Source organism: Anoplophora glabripennis, unplaced genomic scaffold, assembly GCF_000390285.2.
Source record: "Anoplophora glabripennis isolate ALB-LARVAE unplaced genomic scaffold, Agla_2.0 scaffold844, whole genome shotgun sequence".
NCBI lineage: Eukaryota > Metazoa > Arthropoda > Insecta > Coleoptera > Cerambycidae > Anoplophora > Anoplophora glabripennis.
The window spans coordinates 70,263-91,716 of record NW_019416983.1 but is presented as its reverse complement, the minus strand read 5'-3'; the positions used below and the strand labels follow the sequence as shown (position 1 = coordinate 91,716).

At 33.7% G+C, this 21,454-nt stretch overlaps 1 protein-coding gene across 1 annotated transcript in view; it reads left to right on the top strand.

The window, feature by feature from the left end:
• The window catches only part of LOC108912484 (serine/threonine-protein kinase SMG1), a 112,467-nt gene that overhangs the window by 74,403 nt on the left and 16,610 nt on the right, over window positions 1-21,454 (top strand). The window contains exons 5-6 of the mRNA XM_018717716.2: window positions 4,048-5,371; window positions 11,875-13,689. Of these exons, the coding sequence (XP_018573232.1) occupies window positions 4,048-5,371; window positions 11,875-13,689 (3,139 nt within the window). The remainder of the gene's footprint in view (window positions 1-4,047; window positions 5,372-11,874; window positions 13,690-21,454) is intronic.

Genomic DNA, 21,454 nt, shown 5'->3' with positions numbered 1-21,454 from the left:
GGCGGCGTGATAAAAACGGACAAAAACTTTCGCAAGGAAAGAAATATGTAAATAGAATTTTATCGCACCTATTTTATATCGGCAAATTCAAATGCTTTTGCCTTTATTAATTATTAATAAAATTAATTTGTGTTTTTAAATAATAAAATCATTTGACATACCCGATGCTGCAACAGCAATTGTTCAAAATTTTATCCACTCACGTGTAAACACATTTGGGTCCGTCTTACTCACTTTCTACGAACTAACACAAATGATGTCTTGCTTCACCATAACACAAATGCTTCACCATAATACAAATGTTGTCTTGCTTCACCATAAATTAAAACGATATCCATCAACTCTGAGTTGCTATACACGCAAGCCATTTTTGACACTAACTACTAAAAAACTGATACCACAGATAACAGGTAAAAACTACCGCAACGACGGATTTCAGTATTAGGAGTCACATGGCTCTCCACGCGTATTGCGAATGACGCTAGAGACTACAGTTGTCCAGATATGTAGTGGTTTAATGTGCTATAACTTCAATAATTTTTTTCTCAGAAACTATAAGGATTTTACAATTTTTTTTTTACAATATTGACTCCATTTCTCATGCCTCATCTATTCCCAAATTTTTTTGGATAAGTTGTGAATCACCCTGTATACAGGGTGTATTTAAATGGAGGGGCACAAATGATACCAGATATTACTTTGGGTGAAACTAAGTCGATTTAATCTAATATACCTATATCCCAAGTCGCATAATAAAAAAGATACAGGGTGTCAAAGTGAAAAATAAAAAATGGTTTTTACTTAATAATTTCTATAATTTTAGTCAGAAATGTTTCAGATTTTCAATAGAGAAGTTTTTTAATGATGGGAAAGATAATATAATAATGATTTTTGAATGTCGAGTACGGAGCGCCTTCTGCAGGCAACGTCATCCATTGCATATGTAGTAACTTTTTTGCCAACCCCCGTAAACAGCTTTTAGTAACAAAATAAATATTGGACTTTTTTGAACAAAAAAGGTATACTTATTGAAAATGGCTAAAGCCATAATCATTGAAGAGATATTTTTAATTTAATAAAATAGTGTTATGGATTTATACCTCCATGAATAGCAAGGTTCAAACAGACACTTTTGTTAATAAATTCAGAATACATTGCCTCACAGTACTTATTAGTTGTGTATCTATATTTTAAAATTCGACCAAAAAGGGAAGCAGGAATCAACCGAGATATTATTTTTCCTATTTTAAATTTACTCGTTTTGCGTATTATTTTAGCATGTGTGAATACACTTGTTGCATAATTTCTATTTGTTTTTCTAGAGATGGGAAAATTCCCAAACTATGAAAATTCCTGGAAAGTTTCCATTGAAAATTCCGGAAATTTTCCGAAAATTTCAAAAATTTTTTTTGGATTTGGTATTGTGTTCTACATACCATCAGCTTTCCAAAAAGACCAAATACTTATATACATTTTTATTTATATTGGTATAATATTTGTATTGGTATTGGAAAAATATAAATTATGTATTAATCATCCGTTAGAAAAAATTACATGCTGAGGGTTACAGTGCGTAAACACTATACAGTATACAATATTTATCCTTATTTTTTAACAAGCAAATAGTAAATACATTAAATAATTATACGTTTTAAAATGTAATTGTACTTTGGTTCAACTATCAAAATTCATATCAAATTTGAAAAGGAGGCAATTTATGAGTCTTGTATTGCTCTCTATTATGTAGATTGTAGACTTAACAAAGATTAAAATAAGTAAGTGTAAGTGTTTTCTAACTTATTTGGATATGGTCTTCTGGTATTCCGAATTAACCGAAAATTCGAAATTAACCAACGATTTTTTGTGTATGTTCATAGAAGTTAGAAGTAAAATTGGCTCCAAGTTTACAAATTGTTAGAAATATTCCCGGAAAATTTCCGACGGAAATTTTTTCAGAAACTTTCCAGGGAAAATTTCTCAAGCTTCGATTATTTCTTCCCGGAAAATTTCCGTTCTGGAATCTTCCCGGGACGGAAAATTTCCCATTGCCCATTTCTAGTTTTTTCGGTGACTATTAAAAAAACACATTTTCTTGTGCATGTGAAATTATTTAAATTATTAAAGAAATCTTATATGAAATAACAGTTCAGGTGAAAAAATATTGCAATATACTTATTTATTGTTTCTCTTGTCTAATTATAAATTATTAGAAAAAAGAACAAATCAACTAAAACCAAGTCACTTAACAACAGTCAACAGATAATTTAAGAGAAACTGGCTGACAATAAAAAAGCAAGATTTTTTAAAGAATATTTTTGAACCAATTTCCATTTTCTTGTAAGCATAATCTAATTCTACTATTAAAATTACGATGAACTCTTGGAAAAATATGTCATTCTTTACTTCCTCAGCTGCTGCAAAAATTCTTTGACGAAGCATCTCCACACTATCAATAGTGTTGGAATAAACAATATTTTTTAAGTGACCCCATAAAAAATAGTACATGGGTGTGAGGTCCGGGGATCGCACAGGCCATTTGACTGGTGCATCGTTCCCTCGACCTATCCATCTCCCAGGAAAATTTAAATTTAACCATTGTCAAATAGCTAATGTACTATGAGCAGGAGCTCTGTCATGTGTGTACCACATGTTTTCAGGGATAGCTAGTAGCACGTCTTCAAGTAATATTGGGAGTTGCTCATTTAAAAATCTCAAATATTTGGCTCCACCGAGACGCCGAGGAAGAATAAACGGAACAATAAGATAATCTCCTACGATTCCTGCCCATACATTTAAACTAAAATTATGTTGAAGTTTGGATGTACAAACTTGGTGAGGATTTTCGTCAGACCATGAGTGATTATTGTGATGGTTCACCAAACCATGTCTTTGAAATGACGCTTCATCACCAAACAAAATACTGGATAAAATATTTCTGTTTTCCCTTGACATGTTCGTATACCATTGACAAAAATCTATCCTGTTAGGTAAATCCGCAGCAGTCAATTCCTGCACAGATTATCATTCGCAATTTTCCAAATCGTAGGATGTGAAACATTATACTGTGTCGCCAATTTTCTGGTACTAGTTTCAGAATTGTGATCTTGTAAATTGCCAAGGACAACTTCTTCAATTTCTACATCGCGAATAAGACGTCTTCTGCCAGTACCTTCAGGGCGAGGTTGAATGTGTCCGTTTCCTCGAAGCCTTCTTTCTACCGCCGCAAAAGTTTTTCTAGCAGGAACACGACGATTGGGATATCTGGCATGATAAAGTTGTACAGCAGCAGCACAGTTCTTGTAACATTAAAAAAATACTTGCAACACATCGACATACTCGTCATTAGTATGCATAATTTCTTATTTTATTGAATTTCAAAACTATTTAATATCTAGGACGCAGGTAAATAGTGACTAAAATCAATTTAAACACTTTAAACTAATACTTCAAAATTGCAAATTACGAGTATTATCAAATAACATTTACCTACTCGATTTTTTTATTTATTTAAGCAACTGGAACCTTGGTATTCGTGGAGGTATAAATCCATAACACTAATTTATGAAATTAAAAATATCTCCTCAACGGTTGGCTTTAGCCATTTTCAATAAATATACATTTTTTGTTCAAAAAAGGCCAATATTTCATATTTTGTTACTAAAAGCTGTATACGGTGGTTGGCAAAAAAGTTACTACAGATTCAATGCATGACATTGCCTGCAGAGGGCGCCTTGTACTCGACACTCAAAAATCATATCATATTATTTTTCCCATCATTAAAAAACTTTGTTGAAAATTTGAAATATTTCTGACTAAAATTATAGAAATTGTTAAGGAAAAACCATTGTTTATTTTTCACTTTGACACCCTGTATCTTTTTTGTTATGCGACTTGGGATATAGGTATGTTAGGTTAAATCGACTTATTTTCATCCAAGGAATATCTGGTATCATTTGTGCCCCTCCATTTAAAAATACACCCTGTATACCTACTAAGGTATGCGATTTTTGCCAAACTTATTGAACTTAAAATTTGTATTTCTTTTAGGGAAGAAATATGTAATGAAATTCCAAGTCTAATGCAACACTTAAACGCTTACGTTGACTTACATAATGGAATATCGGAACTGGAAAGTCACTTACAAGATTTACATCAGCAGCTAGCTTTGATAAAGGAAGCTGAGGCCCAAGGAGCCAATAAACATTCTTTGTACTCCTTACCATCTCGTTATGAAGGTTATCATAAGTCTCAAACCACAATGAATATTGCTAAAAGTGAATTACTCAGTATAATAAAAGATGCAGAAAAACATATTGAAATATATTCCAATTTATTAGATTTATATGATCGGCAGCAGTTTTCACAATGGTTAATGGAATTAAAGATTAATTACAATGAAAGTAATATGTACATTTTTGATCTAGTAAGAGAGTTCATGGAGAATGCTGGAAAGGCTGATGTATTTGTCCAGTGTCAACAATCAGAAGATGACGTGTACGATCTTTCGCGTCGCCTAAATATCAGCTTAAGAAAATGTTTGCAGTTGTATCAAGATTATTTTACTATTATCACACAGTGTCCAAAATCATATTTAGAAAATCACAAAATATCTTTATACTTAAGGTGGTCGAAATATCTCCTTGAAATGAAAACATCCGAAAGTTGTGAATTTATATATAAGCAATTAAAAGATTATCACGAAATGTTGAAAGTTGTCAACTCACCTCAGGCAGTAGCTGTAGCTTTTAGTTTAGATGCATTGTACAAGGAAAATTTAATGCAAGTCAACAAGTTATATGATGAATTAGGAAATATTAGACCCCCAGAACCAGAGAATTCCGTGGAGCAATTATATAACAATGCTAAAGTTGGAATATCTACATTTCTGGGATGCGAAAAAGGGGCAACTGGTGCTCTGGAATTTGTGATCACAAGTGAATTAATTCTTCTGAATCGAAATTTTTTAAAACTAGAAATTGCAGCTCAACGTAGTGGAGATTGGCTTATTAAATTGACGTCACGGGATGGAGATTGGTTCTTGTATGATCTTTTACTTCATAGTACAAGGGCCGTGGAAATGATAAATAATTTACCGTTACGACAAGATTATGAGGATCAGAAATTTTACAAGATATTAGCCGGAATTAAGATTGCTAATAACGTTTATAAAGCACTATATGATTTAAACTTTAATTTTCACACTATAATTCTCCCCGAATCTATGAAAAAAATTCAAGCAGAAGAAATTTCAGTTTTGCAGTTGATTTACGATTTAAATAAGATAATTATGGATAATACAATTTCAATTCCAGAAATGATTACCCAACTGGAAAAAGTTTTAACATGCATCCATATACAAATCGATATCAGTGTAAGTATATTATATATTTTTTTTATTAAAAAAGTGTAGATTTGCTTCTTGCTGTGTTTTCTTTTAAGGCAATATAAATAAAGTAGAGCCTTGATTAATCATAAGCGGGTTATCTATGCGGTGACTAAGAATTTGTTGTGAAGTTAGTTCATAATTTTTTCGCAGTTAGTATTATAACGTACTTTACTCAGTCGCCAAATTTTTGTAACACCCTTTATATACTTTACTTTATTTTGGTTTTGATTTTGCGGTGGTGACGGTTCGGTTCAGACGTTACTTGTGGCCGCCCCCGGTATAATACCAACTCTAAACGGAATCTTAATTCTCAATTGCGAATTCTAATTTACTGGATTTATTGACGTCACTGACGTCCCTATTTGGACGCCTAATTTTATGACGACCCTTGACTACTCGTTTATCGGCAGCGGTGGTTGGCAGCCAGCAGTGGTGAGTGACGTCACAGGAACGTACTCCGGATTGAATCTTTTTGTTCGGTTTTTTGTCTCAGGCGCCAGTTTCCCAATCTGTTACGTGGGGGAAACTCCACGTGAAACCTACCCTCGGTTTAGAGTAAGTACTCGGGATAGCTGCAGTGAAGAAAGTTTAATTCCAGGGGTCTGTTATATTTCTCTTAATTTTAAGCAAAGTAGTTCTCTGAGTGTAGTGTTATTTTCCTTTCAAAATAAACGGTCTTATCAGTGTAGGTCACAAAAAGATAAGCGGACCCCTTTTTTACTGATCGGAATTTTATCAAATTTGTCGGCGTTAAGAATTAATACAAACGGGAATTATATTTACTAGATTTATTAGTCAGGCCTATTAAATTTGAAACAAACAAACAAAAGTAAAACAGATTCTAATTACAATTATTATTACTAACTAAAACCAGGAATATACAATAAATTTACAAGCGGTGTAAGAATGAAATAAAATGAAATAAAATGGGTTAGAGCAATTATTATTTGTACGATGGATTTAAAATGCCTATGCGGTTTTTTTCGGTGCTGAAAATAAATACAAATTAGCACATAGTCAAATATCAGGACTCAAAATCGGTACTTTAGAAAACGGAGTCTTTGGCGTTTGGTTTATTTAATAAACGGTCTAAGACTCTACGAAACGGTACGCCAGAATAATATTCGGTTTTAAATTTCGGTCGGTGCTAGAAAGGGAAGAATAAGCTTAATAAATTAGAGCAATAAATAATCAATAAATAAATTGTTCCCAATGGTTCTGAAACAGAAAAATAATTACGGGTGACTCTAATTCTACAAATAAATATCGGCGGCAGTTTCTAGCAAAGCGACGGAAATTAAGCGGAAATGCGACCAGCCAGGAGAAAAAGCCAAGCAAAGCGGTTTAGAACGGACGTAAATAAGCAAACGGTAGTCAGGAAAATGATTTATGTTGGTGAACAGGAGGCAAAGTCTGGTCGAGGTGCGAGTTCAAATGCGGGGCGGCCGACAGATTTCTTCCCGAAGCGGTGGAGCACCCAGCCAAACTTCGAGGGTCTATCCGTCGCTGCACAGCCGACACACAACGTCTTCTACTGGCGGTGGAGCACCCAGCCGAACCAGCAGTTTCGGTTATTGTGCCTTACAACGTTTATCAAGCTTAGGCGGTGGAGCACCCAGCCAAACCTTCGCTGACAACGCTGCTGCTGTACAGTCTGACACCTTCACGTCCTCTACTGGCGGTGGAGCACCCAGCCGAACCAGCAGTTTCAGTAAAGGGGCGCACAGCGTTTGTCGAACGACGGCGGTGGAGCACCCAGCCAAACCGTCGCCGATAACGCTGCTGCCGTACGAGCCTGCACTCAACGTCTTCCGCTGGCGGTGGAGCACCCAGCCAAACCAGCAGTTCGGTCGATGTGACGGACAACGTTCGTTGAACGAGGGCGGTGGAGCACCCAGCCAAACCTTCGCCGACAACGCTGTGGTCGTACTGTCTTGCCAGAGTTCAAAAACGGCCAGACTTATACCATATCAGGACAAGTAAATATAGGAAAATACAATTTGCTTACTTATTCCGGACAGTTGCTTCTGGCGGTTAACTCCTTGGGTCGGATGGCGGTCTCAGGTCGGTCTTCAGGTTCTCGGGGTGGTCCTTGGGTTGGAACTGGAGATCTTCGAGTTCTGGCAGCGAACTCAGGATTTTCGTTCAGGAACGGTAGTTTCATTGCCTCAATCCCCCCTTGACTAGGCAAGAGTCGTGGTGGGATTATGCGCGGCCCTCGACAAAGTGGGGCAAATGGACGGTTCGACTCGACTCGCGGTTAATTGCTCTCACCCAATTAAACTAATTAAATCAATAACTGGCCCACGGCCTTGCATAAAACTGGAAATTAATACCGGTTGATTACATCGTGCTAGGTTAGTTTATATCTATTTTTCGACCATTTAAGATATTTTGTCAGTTGCATTATCGATTAGTATACCATTATTGCAAGGCAACAAATAAAAATGTAAAATGTAAAAGAAATGTAACCATTGAATTATTTGAGTTGTATTAAACCGATTATTAGAATCAGCGCTCTTTTGTTTGAACTTTTTCAACACAAACATTCAGAAAATAATTGAATCACTGATCATTTTCACTTCAAACATTAGGAGGGTGAAGCAGATCTGTTATTTTATCTAACTTTAGAATTTAGACAAACATTTAAAAAGTGCGAAAAAAATAAAGTTATCATAAATTTTAATGATGGGTTGCCAGAAACATTAGTACAGTTTGGTTGGAGAGATCTGAAATTATTATAATAAAGTTAATGTTATAAAGTACAAAACGATTCAGTAAGTTCATCTTGCATTTGACATGAATCTTGGTTTAGTAAAGTTCCAAATTCCCCATCTTTTTCGGTTGAACAGGGCATTCTTTGTCAACTGACAATCGAAATCACCACTTCCAAAATGTCGAAACCAGTACTCACATGCTTTTAATGATGGAATACGTTCACTGTAAGTTTCCAACTCGATGACTTAGTAGCACTTTTCTTTGAATTAAATAGGAAAAGTAAAACTTCCCCTTCAGAGTTGGGAAAAAATATGTTGTTTACACTTCAGCAAATGGCCATAATAAAAAGTAAAACCTAATGACATAACTTTGACATGAATATAGTTACAGAAGTGTCCGATGCGATATAGGAGTAATTATGCCATCTATTGTAAATCCGTCAAAATTAATTCAGTCTTAATGAATGAAGCATTTTAATGATATGCAACACGTATAAATTTTATGAAGTAAGCAAACAAATTTTTCAAAAAACATGTAATTTCTCAAAATCCCGCTAACAAAATAACAAAGTCATAAAATTATACTAAAAATCATTTTATTTCTATGCAAGTAGGGTACCCTTGAAATATTGCCTATTCGCTAGCAGGCATCCTGTATATTTATTTATTGATGGTACCAAAGAAGTTTTGTTTTCATTTTAACCAGAGAATTTTCTCTCCTCGGAAGCCATAGACTTGCTTTTTAAAACTGGAGACTTTGGCTGAGAAACAATTCTAGTAACCCTAATGATAACATACAAAAAACATTACATTATATAAAATTGCCATATAAAATGTTTAATATTAAGAAAAATGTTATGTATTGACTTTATTTTGTTCTGAAACATTTGCCAGTAGTTAGATATGTATTTCCTTAAAATCTAACAGCATTTTGACGCATTATTACGAAAACATGTTGAGCATGTTTAAGCTTGGAAAATATGCTAGCTCAGATCTTTAAGAAAAAACATGCCATCTCGCACAAAATTAAATTTGACTAGAAATTTAAGTAGGCTGAATTGGCGTTGAAATGAAATATTGGCTGCATTGGCGTTGAAACCATGCACTTATAATAAACTTAAAAAAGTAAGGAATATTTATGTTCAGGTACATCGTTTATTTTACTTATTTCATTCAACCTTTTTCGATAAATTTTGTTAACTTACTGTTATAAACGACAAAATTGTTAATTAAAAAAATAGAATAATATGTAGTATGCTGCAACACGTACATTACTCGACGGTTTTTGAAATAACAAAATAATAAAAAAATAGTGTATACCTTAATAATTAAAAATGTTTATTATTACTAAAAATTATTCGATTTTTTACATACAAGTTTGCTTTGATATAAAAATTAATAGCTCACTCTTACCTGATTTATACTCACTACTCTTCCTTTTATTCTAAAAATAATTTTATATGCCTTAATGCGAACTCCAAGGAGACTACAATAAAAAGGATTATAGTGGACCAGGCTAGTCTCCAAATTCCGGGTCCGAATCTGGACCGCGGAAACGTGCACGTGCATGTCATCTGCTCTCCGCCCGTCGCATCGATATCCAGCAGGTCATAAAGTACCGGTAATAAAATTGTCGCATACCTGCATTTCATTTCCAAAGTCTATGCAAGCACGCGGCTACAGTACCTTTAATAAGCCATTTGTTTTTATTGAGGTACAGTAAGAACGATTCGGACCCGGGGCCTAGCCTGGTCCACTATAATAATCCTTTTTATTGTAGTTTCCTTAGAGTTCGCATTAGGCATATAAAATTACTTTCAGAATAAATTGTGCAAAAAAATAAAAATAAGTACCAAGAGTAGCTCAGCTCAGATAAGAGTGCGCTTTTAATTTTTATATCAAAGCAAACTTGTACGAAAAAATCGAATAATTTTTAGTAATAATAAACATTTTTATATACAGTGCTATTTTTTAAAACCTAACATAGACCAACTTTTTTATTTGAAGTGAGTAAACTACTCTAGTTTACTTCCAAATGCAAAGTTGCAGGAAATATCATGATTAAGAAAAATTTACAAATAATGCTTTCCGGTGTTGCCTAGTCAAGTTATTTCCTACAACTTTGCATTTGGAAGTACGAAACTATCACTTCAAATAAAAAAGTTGGCCTACGTCAGGTTATAAAAAAAATTACATTGTACATTATGTTAAATTTAACATGTTTTTATCAAATTAAGTATCAAACAGAAACATTAACTGAGGGTTATTTGAGATATAAAATATAAGCAACCCTGAATATGACTGCAAATTATTTTTGTTGTTTTTTCTGATTGTTCTAAAATGGCTACTCCAATAAAGAAATGTGACATAATATTTTTTATTTAGAATTTAAGGATTTGTCAAATTATGAAAAAAAAATATGGTGTTGACATTTAAAAAAATATCGTTTTATTAACTACTGCAACACCGGAAAGAATTATTTGTAAATTTTTCTTAATCATGTTATTTCCTGCAACTTTGCAATTGGAAGTACATACTAGTCTATGAAATAAAAAAGTTGGTCTATGTCAGGTTTTAAGGAAGTTTATCGGATGTGGAGGTACGTCTAAAGTCTAACGAAAGTTTCTGTAGATTCGCTAGTGACTAAAGTAGTAAGCCTTTAGATTTGGCAACGTTGCACTTGGCTGGCGCGCTCGGCTCGGCGTTCCCTCGCTCCCGTTCGATCATTCTGTTTGTTTGGACACCTGCGAATTTCAAATAATACGCTACGTCGGGACCGCGGCGTTGCCGCTATCACGCATGTGGAGGATAAGTTAGTCAACGGCAGCAGTTTGAAGGAGAATTATTATAAATTATGTATCTTACAAGTACCTAAACAATTTCTACAAGCTGTCATACAGTTCCTTAGATATCGATTTCCTATTTATACAAGTTGCTGTGGAAACTGTTCTTCAATTGTTGCACATTCTAAGTGGAAAGATAAAAAAAATCTGCATTCTCATAAGACTGTACTAAATCGTAAAAAATTATTTTATTAATATCTCGTCTCTTAGGTATCCAAACTAGTCATAATTTTTTTTGAGGATTTTCTTCATATTAATAAGCTTATATTAATTTTTTTATGAATATTTGTTCATCAATTCCAAATCAGATAAACCTCCTTAAGAAAATAGCACTGTATTAAGATATACACTATTTTTTTATAATTTGTTATTTCAAAAAACGTCAAATAATGTACATGTTGCGGCATACTGCATATTATTCTATTTTTTTAATTAACAATTTTGTCGTTTATAACAGTAACTTAACAAAATTAATTGAAAAATCTTGAATGAAACAAATAAAATAAACAATGTACCTGAACATAAAAAAATATTCCTTACTTTTTGAAAAATATAGTATATAAGTTTCAATCATTCAATGTTTCAACACCAATGCAGCCAACATAAATTTCTAGTCAAATTTAATTTTGTGTGAGATGGCATGTTTTCTCTTAAAGCTCTGAGCTAGCATCTTTTCCATCTTAATTTGAGGTAGTATGTTTTCCAAGTACAATTTTATGCTTTCGAAGCTAAGTTTGAGATAGCATGTTTTCGTACTAACGCGTCGATTTATGAATCTGATCTTAGATTGAAATTTCTGAAAATCTCGATTGAAACACAAATCTGCCGTGTTAAATCTAAATGTTATATTTGTGCACTCACATTTGTGTTTTAAAGTTTTCGTAGCACCCTTTTTTAGTCTCAAACTGCATATATTTTTCATTTTTAGAATACATATGATTATATTTTTGAACGTGTGGCTTCAATGAAGAAACAGTATCTCACTCTAATTCCAAACCAATCAGAAACTTTGAGTCAAGGAAAGATGCTTTTAATGGGTTTTAATGGTCTTTTTGAAAAACCCACTCAAGAAATATCTAATTTGGTGAATACCTTAGGGAACTTAGATATTCCAAAGTCATGGAAAAAATTAGACCACGTGAAAGAGTCTAAAAATATTGCTCCTCACATATTTAATACGCAGGTGCTTGGAATTTTAGAAGACATTTTTTTTTTAAAGAAACTGAAGGCTTTATCTGACTTTTTTGCCTTGTCACAGGAAATGTGTCAGACAGTTAAATGTGGAGGAACAGGCGTGGTATTTAATGATGAGCAGCTTACTAAACCTATTAAACAATATATTGCCGAATTTATTTCAAGGCAGTTACTAGGTATATCTCCGGAAACAATAGCATATGCCGTCTGCTTTTTACTGCAAAATTTAGGATTAGACGTTACTCACGAAATTGAGCAGAAGGATATTGGTGCAGAAAGTAAGGTACCTTTAGATGAACTATACTCTAAAGCATGGAATGTTTTACTTAAAAATGGTACATTCTCTCAAAATGTTCTATCGCAAGCTTCAAGTTTAGAAACCAACTTAAAATTGGCATGGGAAAAAATTCAAGAACCTAAGAAGATTGAACAAAAACTCTCTATTTTGCAGTCCAGTACGTTAAGACTACAGAGTCAATTAGCTGTTCACAACTTAATATTTGACCATATTTTGATATTACACAATTTTACCTCTGGAAGGGCAAAATTCATCCTAGATATTCAAAATGAAATTGGTTCTTTGCAAAGTATCTTTAGACAACTAATGGAGAAAAAGGAGAAGCGGCAAATTCTCATTGAAAAAGCTTACCAAAGACTAAACTGGGCAAAGGGTGCTAATCCAAATGTTGGTCAAATATCAGCAGCATTTGAAAGTGCCGTAAAAATCAGGGAAGATCAACTAAATCTGGAACAGAAAATAGCAACTAACATTTTATCGACCTATCCCGTATTATTGCAACACGAGTTACTCAGAACACCCTCTCTGGATTCCACAAAAGATTTTGATAAGCTGTTTCTGAATTGTTTTGATAAATGGCGCCAAACTTGTCAATTTATTGATTCTAAAACTGAGTCATTATTACCAGTTGAAGAAAGTATCTTAAATATGCTTACACCAGAATTGATTAAAGATCCTAAATGGCTACAAAAAATATCCGAGTATATAACGGATGAAATTACTGAAGCACAGAAAAAGTTACAGCTGAAAAGAGACACAAGTTTTACAGATAGTGATAAGATTATATCTCTAATGGATAACTTTAGAACACTTTACAATATTCATTGCAAATTTATGTCTGATGTAAAAGGTTTAATTAAAATAATGGTGAAAATAGACGACTATAGCCTTCCTACACAGAACTTTGTTCAGGCCTATCGTGAATATATCGAGCATTTTTCATTGCTATTTTCTCAATTTAAAAAAGAGATCAACAAAGTTGAGATCAAGGACGCATTAAGACATTTAGAGTATATCGAGGAACATACAGAACTTATATACAATGAATTACTAAGTTTAGAGAATGTGAAAAAGGGTCAGCTTTTCACTACCCAAAATTGCCCAAGTCCTAATAAGATGGTAACCCAGAAAGAAATCACAACAAAAGGACAACAGAGAAATGCATACGCGGTTAATGTATGGCGCAGAGTTAAAATGAAATTAGAAGGGAGAGATCCAGATCCTGGCAGAAAGTGCACTGCACAAGAACAGGTAAGGAGCTATAATATTTTTTTATTCATATTTGTATATATATCCATGAAGAGACATTGAAATCGACGGACCAATTGATTCATTTCTGACAAACGTTTTCCTGTTAGGAAATCAATCAACTTAATTTGTTTAAGGAGGTATATCAGGGTCCGAGGGAAATGAGAAGCGCAGGGGGAGTCCTATGTTTTTCTTATGGGGCTAAAGCCCGCTGCCAATTTGAAAAAATTAAATTCTTTTCAAATCATTTGCGATAAACATTATCTATATGTATAGCAAATAAATCTACTCATATGCACATAGCATACATATTGACGAATTAACAACATAAAAATATCATATTTAAGTAGTTTTAAATTATATTTAATGAACACATAAAGACTATGTAGATGTGGCAACAGCGCTAATAATTGACTAGTAGTTGTACACACTGCGAACCTACAGAACTCGGACATGGGAGATATCGCGCCTCAAATTCGGATAAAGATGTGTGTGAACTATGTACAATATAATTATTATATATAGCAAATACAGGGTGTCCGGCAACTCATTACAATAATTTTAGGAGGTGATAGAATACGTGATTTCAAGTCGATTAAAACAAACACACCTATATACCAAGTGTTACAATATTTGTGATAATTAATTTTTTAATATTTTTTTATTTAACCGTGCTTTTCTACAATTATTGAAGTGTAGAAGAAAAAGAAACCTTTTTATAACAAAACTTTCTATAACTTTTTTAATGGAAATAAATGGATTATTTAATTTATTTAACCAATGAAATCCAAAGTGGCTTCGTTACCTACCTAGAACTTCATAAACATGGTATTTCTTCTTTGTAAAAGCGAAAAGTCAAATTTAAACGTGGATTTTATTTAAACTTTTGTGTGTGTAGGCTTATTCAGATATTATTAAAAACTTACCTAAGCAATGCTCTTTCAGTTCTTAAGAAAAGTTTCTTGATAAACATTCAAAAAATTAGGGAAATTAATCTTAACACGTTTAAGTATGCAGGGAGCGCATTCGCCAAAATAGAGGACAGCTGTTTAGTATGTAATAAAAATGGTTTAAAATGCAGACATTTGCTAACAAGAACGCAACTCTTTACAAAATATCGAAGTTATTAAAATACCGAAGGATTTAAAAAGCTAAATATTTATTTCAATTGCTCAAATCTTAAAAGTTAATTCAAAGTGCAAAAAGGAAATATTTATGAGTACCTATTAATTTTACGATTATAAACATAATGAAAAAAAGTCTAATGTAGATAATAAGTACTGTAATTATCTTTCATTTTCAAAATGTGACCCTCTATTTCTAATACAGTGTCGTGCTCGTCTTCTCATCTCAGTTGTAGTAACTCCTAATAAAAGCTCTTGTTTCATTTGTGTAAATGCAGCGTTGATTTTTTCGATTAATTGTTCCCGAGTAAAAATTAGTACTGCATAGACTAATTCCTTTGCTCGTCCCCACACATAATAATCGAGGGGAGTTAAGTCAGGAGATCTCGCGGGCCATAAATTTGGTCCATTTCTCCCAATCCAACGATTGGGAAACTGTTCATCTAGAAACTCCCTTACGGTAATTCGACAATGTGCTGGGCAGCCATCATTTTGGAATATGATATTCTTTCTAACATTTAACGGAATCTCGTCTAAAATATCAGGAAGAGTTGTTCTTAAGAAATGCAAATAATTGTCTCCGTTTCAATGATCTGGTAAGTAATACGGTCCAATTAACGTTCTGCCTATAACAGCTGCCCAAACATTCACGCTAAATTTTCTTTGAAAATTGGTCTCTCGTTTTAAATGAGGATTTTCTCCAATGTTACTCCAATAATGGAGATTGTGAAAATTGGTAATTCCCTCTCTAGAAAATTTGGACTCATCACTCCATAATATGCTTTTTAAAAAAAGTATCTCTTCAATATCATCATTTAAGATAAAACGACAAAAATTCATTCTTCGCGCAGGATCACCTTCCTCTAAACCCTGCACGGGTGTATAATGAAATGGATATTTATTTTCGCTTCTTAATACTGACCAAACTTTCCATTTAGATAAATACAACTGGCGGGCGACTTGCCTTATACTTAATGTATGATCTTCTGCAATTGCGTCCAATATCTGTTCGTCAATTTCAGGGAAATGCCTGTGGTGTTCATCACGCGCTCCGGGTTCCTGACGATTGACACTTCCATGTTCACTTATTCGACGATATGTGTACATGAAGACTCGAATATTAGAAAGCCTTCTTTCAGGAAATCTGTCTTGGTAAAGTCTACGAGCAGCAGCAGCATTTCCATCAGCCCTTCCATACTTAAATAGAATATCGGCATACTCCGCATTTGAAAATGATGTCATTATCAAAGGTTTTTAATAAACGTCTAAGAATAGTACTTACACTTTAACTGAGATTCGAACGTATAGTTTGACAGTTAATCTACATTTACGGTTNCTTCCATACATAAATAGAATATCGGCATACTCCGCATTTGAAAATGATGTCATTATCAAAGGTTTTTAATAAACGTCTAAGAATAGTACTTACACTTTAACTGAGATTCGAACGTATAGTTTGACAGTTAATCTACATTTACGGTTGCTATGGAAACTAACAGCTCTTTCACACGGACGTTATTTTATTTTACACATAGTTAAATACGTCTTTACACATGAAGTCGTTGTCGGCAACGTTGACGGTCGGCTGCCGACGAAATTAAAATTTGGACGGCATGCACGCGGTCGCCGCTCGTTTTTTGAACGATCGGCAGGCTTCAATGTATAGTAGCTTATGCAGGTTTACACACGAAACAGGGATCACGCCGACCGCAGTCACAAATACAGGACCGGCAGCTACAGAGCCTGTTGCAGTAAATAAATCGTAGAGACATGGAAGTCGATTTAGAATATTTGATAATTCTCGTCCAAGAAAGAATTGTAATTTGGGACAAAACGTCCGATGATTTCAAAGATCGGACGAAAACGAACTCGGCTTGGGAAGAGATATTCAATATTTTAATAGAAAACTACGCAAGTCTGCCTAGTTCTGAAAAAAAGGAGAAAGGTAAGATCTAAATAATTGAAAATTTTATAAATATTTTTAAATTTTACTAAATTGCCACGGTACAGATCCTGCATCACTAACAAAATATGATGTAAAATGGTCTCGTACATGTTTAGCAGTTCTTGTAGCTCTTAAATTATGTTCTCACGAAACATCTGCGAAGCCGTCGACATGTAATGTGTCTTCAAAAAGGTAACCATCTCTTTCACGTACATAATTATGTAGCACACAACAAGCCTTCACAATTTCTTTGGCGAAGTCTGGACGAACATTAATTGGCCGATGAAAATCTCTCCATTTGTTGCTTAATATGCCAAAAGCACATTCAACATACCTTCTTGCACGACTTAAACGGTAATTGAAGATTCTTTGCTCAGGTGATAAATTATGCCCTCCAAAAGGTCGCATTAATCTATGTGATAATCCAAAACCCTCATCTCCTACAAAGACATGTTCTAGTGGAGGTCCATTAATTTGGGGTAGTGGTTTATCATCAGGCAGATCCAACGACTCATTTTCAAGAGCTTTATAGAACGTTGATTCCTTAAAAACCGATGAATCACATTCCTTACCGTATGCGCCAATATCCACATATATAAAACGATATTTTGTATCGACAACTGCCAATAACAATAAGGAAAAAAAGTGCTTGTAATTATAGTACAAAGAACCGCTGTGTTGTGGTTTCACAATTCTAATGTGTTTGCCATCGATGGCTCCAACGCAATTAGGAAAATTAGCTGTCTGCTCAAATCCCGCCGCACATTCTTTCCAAATTTTTTCAGTCGGTGCTGGCATATATTCTTCCACCAGCACTTGCCATATTTTTTGGCAAACGTTTCTCACAAATGTGGATATTGTAGATATTCCCAATCTATAGCTGTAGTGCAGATCGGTAAACGTGGCTCCGCTCGCCAAAAACCTAAAAATTAAATTATGTTTCACGTAACGCAATAATAAAAATATGGAAACATGTACGTGATAATTACGTTAAAAGTTATAAGAAGGCGAAAACACTAAAATCAGGCAGTGCCGCTAGCACCGCCAGAAAATATTTATATTATAATCAATTAGACTTTTTACGAAAATGCTACGATCATAATGAAACTGTTTCAAATTTATCGTATTCAGAGATCGTTTCACAAGCAACAGCAACAGAAGAGAATGAAGACGGTCAAGACTTGCAGCTTTCTGACTGTACAGAAATCTTTTCTCCTGTTTCGTCCCCCTTGACACCTGTCACCCCGTCTACATCATCATCAATTTCAGTCGCAGTATCAAGACAACCGGCAAAAAAGGCGAAACCCAATGCGTTTGAAAAAAAACTTTTAGAGATGTTAGATGCAAAAGAAAAGACGGATGACGATAGTTCCTTCTTGAAGTCACTTTTGCCATACCTCCACAAGTTTGACAGTGAACAAAAGTTAGAATTTCGCTTAGAAGTCATGCAACTGATTAAAAGAATTCAGGGAAGACAGTACGCTAGTATGGAATTTACGCAATCGTATGGACGTCCACATGTCCAATACAATTCAAAAATTACTCCAACGCAATCGTTAGTCGCTCCCCCCACAAGTGCAAGCTCACAATCAAATAAGTGGCATGGATATAATTCCCAAAGTGCAAATGAAGAGCATAATATTCAGCAATATGCGCACAATGGAAGGATTTCAACTTTCTCTACAGATCCTTATTTACCTAGAGGTTCTCAGGAAGATTAGAAGCTTTTTCTATATGTCANAACGCTGCATTTACACAAATGAAACAAGAGATTTTATTAGGAGTTACTACAACTGAGATGAGAAGACGAGCACGGCACTGTATTAGAAATAGAGGGTCACATTTTGAAAATGAAAGATAATTACAGTACTTATTATCTACATTAGACTTTTTTTCATTATGTTTATAATCGTAAAATTAATAGGTACTCATAAATATTTCCTTTTTGCACTTTGAATTAGCTTTTAAGATTTGAGCAATTGAAATAAATATTTAGCTTTTTAAATCCTCCGGTATTTTAATAACTTCGATATTTTGTAAAGAGTTGCGTTCTTGTTAGCAAATGTCTGCATTTCTTAAACCATTTTTATTACATACTAAACAGCTGTCCTCTATTTTGGCGAATGCGCTCCCTGCATACTTAAACGTGTTAAGATTAATTTCCCTAATTTTTTGAATGTTTATCAAGAAACTTTTCCTAAGAACTAAAAGAGCATTGCTTAGGTAAGTTTTTAATAATATCTGAATAAACCTACACACACAAAAGTTTAAATAAAATCCACATTTAAATTTAACTCTTCGCTTTTACAAAGTAGAAATTCCATGTTTATGAAGTTCTAGGTAGGTAACGAAGCCACTTTGGATTTCATTGGTTAAATAAATTAAATAATCCATTTATTCCCATTAAAAAAGGTATAGAAAGTTTTGTTATAAAAAGGTTTGTTTTTCTTCTACACTTCAATAATTGTAGAAAAGCGGTTAAATTAAAAATATTAAAAAATTATTAATCACAAGTATTGTAACACTTGGTATATAGGTATGTTTGTTTTAATCGACTCGAAATCACGTATTCTATCACCTCCTAAAATTATTGTAACGACTTGCCGGACACCCTGTATATCGCATTATCCTCGCGAAGATTTGTATCCCTTATTTAAAATCCGTAAATCATGTGAACTGGTAAAACAACGAGAGTTATGTTAATTTAATTCTAAAGAAATGAAATTACACTCGCGTCCATCTCTCGTCCAAGTCAAAGAAAATGTTGGATGCAATTTTGAAGGTTGTGATAGGAATTACATTATTACTCACTGTTCATATTTCGTTGTTTTAATCTCTATTTTAGTAATGTTACAAAAGTTTTGTAACTATAACTAATTCTTTAGATAGAAAGTTTGCTGAGAAATATTTATGTTCCTTTGTTATTCCGTACAAATGCTTTTATCTCAAGTATTGCTAATTATATTAATCGAGTAAAGAAAACTTTATGTAACCCTAAATATTGCTGGGTAATGATTACGATATCAACTGTATTTTTTATTTCAATAAATATATCACAGCTTCCTAGTCTTTTTAAATTAATCCAGTTTTTTAAAAACATTACAAAAAATCATCTGTTGTGGACAATTTATTATTGATAACAATGTACATGGGATTTAGGAAAAATGTATATGTGTGAAATCAATTTCGTTTTTATCAAGTCTTTCAAAATAATGTATTCCCTCCTTGCTGTCAGCTGATTGCAACGTTGCGTTGCCACATTAATCCTCAAGTCAGACAGAAATTCACTTATTGGTTTCTGTTTCTAATTAATACAGCTGTACTATGTTCAAAACTTGCTTTAGTTTTGCATCAAAAATAAGATAATACTGTGTACTATCTATGGAAAAGTTTTGTTTCACAATTTCTATATTTTTTATGGGCAAAATAAGAGCCGCACCGCCCATCTTCGCCATATAAACCTATGTTAAAATGAACAACTTTCAACAACAATATCTCAAAATCTAGATTCAAAGTAAATTTCAATAAAAAAGGACGCACGGAGGGAGCACTAGGTAATAGGCTATATAAATTTCAAGTTCATGTGTGCATTTGAGTAAACCCGATATACCTCCTTAAATATAAACCTATATTTTTTCTAGAATTTTTTCTAGGCTATTAAGTTTTAAGACTGATTTTACTGTAGGGAAGTGCGTAGCAGTATCTATGTGCGGTGATCGAACAAGATTTTGCCAGTATACGTGTATCTATACTCGACGGCCGAAATTATAGATAGTGATTCATCGCTAGCTCTTGGACTAGTAAGGAGGATGAGGCGTGCGGGGATCGAAAATCCATAGGCGTGTATACGTAAAAGGCAACAAGATGTAGAAAATATGGAAAAAATATAATAAAACATAACATCTATTATTTTTAGAGGTTTTATCGAGAAAACTTCAAAAATATTTTAGTAACATTTTGTTTTTAAATTTTAAGTGTTTTCTATAAAACGATGCCCTCTTGGGCATCGATAACCCACCACCACCCGGCTTACGCCGCCGCAAAATATTGTAATGTTTACTATTAATATATTTATTTAAGTAGGTACTTACATATTTTATAATAATTATCTCACGAATATTATCACTGTCACACTTTCACTTCACTGCCACATAATCACTTCACTATTAATATATTTAAATACTTACATATCACATTATTCACATTATATATTTCACATATCACTGTTGCTATCACTATCACTAGAATCATCTTCACCCAAATGAATAATGACTGGTTCTATGAACACTTCTACCGTTGTATCAAGATCCCACATACGTTGTTCCTCTTTCTGTGCATGTCCAATACACTTACACCATGTTTCAGCAGTGACGTGATTAATAGCATCCTGTAATAATAATTTCACGTCGTTTATTTTAAAGGTGGTGTTTTTTCGTGCGATTTCATTCTTTATTTGTGCCCAAACCAACTCAATTGGGTTTAATTCACAGTGGTATGGCGGTAAACGGAGTACACGAATTCCTCGATCTTTGGCCATCTCATCCACTACATACTTAATGTATTGACCTTTTTCTCTTTGGACAATTTTTAATAATTGTACTTTTAGCATGGTTTCTGTATATTCAATATTTTTCGATTGTAACCAGTCCATAATATTTCCTTTTCTCCATGCTGATGTCGGTAACATTTCAACTCTTCT